Source organism: Oncorhynchus clarkii, unplaced genomic scaffold (assembly GCF_045791955.1).
Source record: "Oncorhynchus clarkii lewisi isolate Uvic-CL-2024 unplaced genomic scaffold, UVic_Ocla_1.0 unplaced_contig_11871_pilon_pilon, whole genome shotgun sequence".
Classification (NCBI taxonomy): domain Eukaryota; kingdom Metazoa; phylum Chordata; class Actinopteri; order Salmoniformes; family Salmonidae; genus Oncorhynchus; species Oncorhynchus clarkii.
The window spans coordinates 1,495-7,156 of NW_027260254.1; the positions used below are offsets into that span (position 1 = coordinate 1,495).

Below are 5,662 nucleotides of genomic sequence, written 5' to 3' on the forward strand. Positions count from 1 at the left end.
GAGAACTATTTTGTTTGATTTTGTGAGAGTGTGCGCTATATTTGATCATTCAGTTATAGACTGGAGTTGATCTATTAGCACAATTCGTTTCTATTCTTTTTTCGTTGCTTGCTGAAAGTATTAGTCTAGTTTGGTATGTAAATTGTGATTTTATTAGCCTACTCGGATACTTTATTATTCAGAGTTTTGTCACAAAGTAACATGGTTTACATGGAGATAAATGTTTCCTAACTTAGTTTTGATTGAATAGTGCATGCACTTAATAGAATAGATGTATTGGATGAATGGCACATTAAGATATAGGCCTACACTCCAGGAGTGTTTAAATTAGACTTTTCACCTACAATCCAAGCTACTAAAGCTATTGGGCACTATTCGTCTGAGACATGTCGTGCAAAGGCACATTTAATAATAATGTATATGTATCTAATGTAGTAAGGGTTCACACAGTTCCAAGTAAACATGTATTTCTCAGAGAAAGCAGCACAGCTATCGCCTTTCCATCCAGTGCGCCTTGCGCGTACCTTCCCTGTGCCTGCCTCTCTCCTCTCTGTGCAGTAGCACAAGCTCCGTCACTAGAGGGGGAGATGCACCTGTTCCGCAAGCCTGCGTTGTCAGTTCAGCTGCCGGCTGGTCAGCTCGAGAGGTTGCTATAGGAAAATGCAAATCCTCTGCTTTCATCTTCTCCCATTGGTCCGTCACACCTCGAAGTGGGCGGGTCGGATGCGTGGTGTCTTTTAAAAGTGCACATTGCCTTTCCCAGCGTCTTAGTGAAACTGCTTGCTTGCGCTGCACCGCAGAACTCAAAGTAACGACTATCTGCCCGATAGAGAAAACAAACTGTGACAGGAATTTATCGCCTCACGCACATACACACACACTCATCTCTCTCTCTCTCACACGCAGTACACAAGGCTCCCAGAGTGAAGGGAATGACAGCGAGGACCGACGCAAGGCTCCCAGAGTGAAGGGGAGGACCGGCGCAAGGTTCCCAGAGTGAAGGGAAGGACGGCGAGGACCGGCGCAAGGTTCCCAGGGTGAAGGGAAGGACGGTGTAGCGTAGGGACGGGCGCATTCGTAAGTAAAGCGCAACCTGATAAATCTGGACTGACCATTCAGAAACTGGACCACTCTCCAGTATCTTAACACCACTTAAGGAAATATCTATTTTTAATATCTACACCTATTTTTTTTGATTGTAAGAACTCTGAGAACGTATTTTCCTCCGAACCATTCCATTGTGGATTCCTGCAGATGCAGAAAGTGACTTTGGCACATGTTTACGCATCTTTTACAAGTGCGTGTCTCTTGTTCTGGGCTGTCGTGGGCCCGTTTCATGTGTGGAAAGTTTTATTCTGGTCCTGTGTAACACATGCTGCAGTAACTTCAACCGCGAGCCTGCTGCTTTCTCACCCTCTAATGACTGTAGCAAACACTGTCCTCGCGCCAGTGGAGGCGAAGAAGGATACAGTAAAATACTTGACCACAATAACACCAGAAAAGGAGCAGCCAGAACAGTAGAGAATATACAATCCATCCACAGTGCTGCTTGCTTTATCATCTGCTCGCTCAAGGACATTAAATCAGAGGGCGCGAGCAGGTCCAGAGGTGAAGCGAGGACAAGACAGGTTGGTGTCGACAAATTTCACCGGGGGCTCCAGTTTCAACTGGCTCTGGCCCATGGTATTAAAGCGTGCATTTGACCTGGGATAAGTTGTCAACAAGAGAAGCGGCGAACTGGCAGGTGTACAAGTTCATTTACACGCTTACATATGCGCCGCTATAAATAGCAGTTGTTTTAAGGACTAGCAGTTTAATACGAAGTAGTCTACTCCCCTCTTCTATCCAATCTCACAACCCCACGCATAGGGACCGGGCGTGTGCGCGTGCCTATATATACGCCACACAGACCTCTTCGATTCGAAGAAGCAATCTGCATCCGCGAGGACTGCCCGTTGTCCTGCCCGGTGTCGGTTTGGCTGTGAGGGCGGGAGTCGTCGCATGGACTGACATGGCCACCGACCTCGCCATGAGCGCAGAGTTGCCCAATAGCCCCCTGGCCATCGAGTATGTCAACGACTTCGACCTTATGAAGTTCGAAGTAAAGAAGGAGCCTCCAGAGGCTGACCGTTACTGCCACCGCCTCCCCCCGGGATCACTCTCCTCTACCCCTCTCAGCACGCCCTGCTCCTCCGTGCCTTCCTCGCCCAGCTTCTGCGCCCCCAGCCCCGGTGGCCAGTCGGGCCAAAACCTGGCCAACGGCGTCAACAGTAGCAACAACAGCGGAAGCAGCAACCCCCAGAGCTCGGGCGGAAAGCCCCACCTGGAGGACCTGTACTGGATCCCCAACTACCAGCACCACATTAACCCCGAAGCGCTCAATCTGACCCCCGAGGACGCCGTGGAGGCACTCATCGGCAACGCCCACCACCACCATCACCACCACCAGGGCTACGAGGGATTCCGCGGCCAGCAGTATGTAGGGGAAGACCTGTCCACGGCCTCGGCCGGCCACCATCACCAGACCCACCATCACCACCACCACCATGGACACCGCCTCGAGGACCGCTTCTCGGACGACCAGCTGGTCAGCATGACGGTGCGCGAGCTCAATCGGCAACTAAGGGGGTTCAGCAAAGAAGAGGTGATCCGCCTGAAGCAGAAGAGGCGCACGCTTAAGAACCGGGGCTATGCACAGTCCTGCCGCTACAAGCGGGTGCAGCAGAGGCACATGCTGGAGAGTGAGAAGTGCACGCTCCTGAGCCAGGTGGAACAGCTGAAGCAGGACGTCGCGCGCCTGGCCAAAGAGCGAGATCTCTACAAGGAGAAGTACGAGAAGCTCGCGAGCCGAAGCTACAACGGTGGCGGGCCCGGTAACAATAACAGAGACCCCTCTAACGGAAACCACGGGAAACCGGCCTCCACGGAATTCTTCATGTAAGAGACTGAATCATGGCATAAGACTTTTGCCCCCTTCAAACTTATTTAAATATTTTTAATGACTATTATTTGTATTTTTCTCCGTTTACATTTTTTTTATTACAGTTATTCCTTTTTTTTTGGGGGGGGGGGGGGGGGGGCTGGCTATCAGTGTACATTTTAAATGTACAACATAACATAATGCTTTATATTTATTTAAAGAAATAAGCAAGGTGGATGCGCACATACAGTAAGTAATCAATGTGCGCAGATATAATTGTTGGATTGTGTTTTGGATTAACTTCAATACACCAACACCTCTTGATATGGACATTGGATCACAAACTCTGTCAAATCAATAGACTGATTATTATTTTATGATGCAATAGATCTCAGAGAAACCCTGATTAACGTTTGAAGTCTTAATGAAAAATATGAATCAAACTTGTCAAAGTATACCAGACAGAAAAACTAAACTGAAAACTGTTTTGATTCCTTATATGGTGTCTTAAAAGAGAGACTCCAGCGTCTTAAAACTGGGGGGAATCAAGGAAGAGAAACCGGTATTTATCATATTGGAACTGAAATGAAAGAGGGCGAACCACAGAAAAAGCAATAGCCTACACCTTTGCCGCTCCTGCAGGCTCTGTCGACGGATCCGACTGTGATGATGGAGGGGCACAAGATATAGCCTTTCTTCCCCGTTAACGAAAAGGCAACCTTTTGAATATTGCAAGTCTAGTTTCCATCCCTTTTAGCAACCCTGCATGCAGGACATGTATGGTACCCCAAACCTCCAATCCTCTCACCCCTATATGTTATGGAAAGCATGGCCCATGGTTCTTTCCTCTTCTCTTGCTACGCCTCTCTCATCGCTCTCTACAGTAAGGCCTGGGTATGCAAAAACACAACTTTATCCCCCTATAACCCTGAGAGATGTAATAAAGAATGCAGAATAACCTGCGACCAGAACTAGTAATCTGCTATTACAAAATGGATGCGTTTTACCCGCTATTTTCAATCGATTTTTCTATTGTTTTAAATTAAAAGAAAAACTAAACAAAAAGAGATGATTAACTGAGCCAGATTTGAGACTATTTATTCCCACGTGTATATGTGTATAGAACAGTTATTGTGTTACCTTTTAAAACTTTTGTTGCTTGATGATAGTGATGATGATGATTCAGAACGTCTTAATGCAATGTTTTAGGACTATCTTACAGCATGCAAATAGTCTACGATAACTTCCTACTTCTACTAGACATGTATGATGTCTAACTGTACTAAGATGAGAAACATTGGGGATTTTTTTATATTGATAGGACCTTTGTTGCGTATTACTGTTATGATAATAAGGTGAATAGAAACATTCGATGAGGCGATTTACTTAATGTAGCTACAAATATAAGGACTGCATTCGCTGCTAAAACTCTATGCACCAACCTAACTAAACTCTTAATAAATTGATTTTCTACTTTTTAAAAAGTGTACAATTTGAGGTATAAGAACAATAAAGGTGATCTAATGGCTTGTGAATAATAATTAAATAATTCCGCAGTCCGGTGTCTTATAGCTCAATATAGCCTATTCTGTTTTATCTGATGTGTAGAAAGATGCCTGGTGGATGCTTGGATTGTCAATGATTATCTTTTTCTCTGAGGGTGTGATTAAGTCAAAAATCATTATTCTGTCAACAAGAAATCCCTGGTTCATGTGTTACCTGCTGCCTACATATATGATGTGCAATATTGTGCAGAAGTACTGAACCACCTTGCCAATGCCAGTTAGTGCAAGGCTGATGGCGACATATGCAGGAATACAGCTAGGTTGACAAGACAAGGAGAATTATGAGAGGTGTTTGCAAATCGGATCAAAATGGAGTGGGAGAGAGATGTTGTTTTCTACCCTCCCAAGATACTGTTTAGTTTAAAATATATATATATATCCTTGTGATGCAAAATCAATTAGTCTTAACTTTCAACGAAATAATTTATTTGGGTGCTTTTTCTGTTTTGACAAATTTAGTCATGTTTTAGTGAAAAAAAATCAATATGGATCAATTATCTTTCAATCAATTCATTAATTACTCAATCCGTCAATATAGAGCAGAGTTATGTTGTTGGCCACCGAGATTGAACCTGTATTTATGGTCTTGAAGTTAGAATTTTTAGAATTCCAAAGTGACGTAAACACTCTCGCATCCCGGCAACATGGCGAAGTATCTTCTGCACAGTGCTGTCAATGTATAGCCTACCTGTATAGCCTATATGATTCTATATATTTATTCTAGAAACATTTAAATGTCCGAACGTGTCAATAACTCAAGGCAATTAAATGTTTCAAGATGGAATGTTATTGAGAATCTTGCTTTCATAATGTTTAATAAAAAGTTATGTCCAAAATCTGTTCATCTCTTCCCATGTCTTTCGTTTAAATGTACCTTCAAGCATTGAAAATGTACGCCGTAAAAATAATGTTTATTCAGTAGGCCTCAAAACAAAGACTCTAAACATTTACAGTAGCCTAATAACAAAATAAATAGCAGGTTTTCTTAAATAGGCTTAGCCTATGAATTCTTCTCCTCTCGCTTGAAGTTCTCCGCTGTTTGCAACAGTAACGACACCTGGATTGCCTTTACAGAACGAGTAATTTATGTTCAATTATATTATTCATAATTTGAAAATATCCAGTAAAACGCTGGCGGATGTTGTAATAACCGGGCAATTTAAGAAGCATCCATACG

At 43.8% G+C, this 5,662-nt stretch overlaps 1 protein-coding gene across 1 annotated transcript; it reads left to right on the forward strand.

Annotated features, from left to right (window-relative positions):
- The first annotated feature begins 770 nt into the window (after positions 1–770).
- LOC139401301 (transcription factor MafAa) lies at positions 771–5,321 on the forward strand. The gene has a single exon (XM_071145643.1). It carries the CDS (start codon positions 2,012–2,014, stop codon positions 2,939–2,941), a length of 930 nt encoding a protein of 309 aa, XP_071001744.1. The 5' UTR covers positions 771–2,011; the 3' UTR covers positions 2,942–5,321.
- Positions 5,322–5,662: the final 341 nt, after the last annotated feature.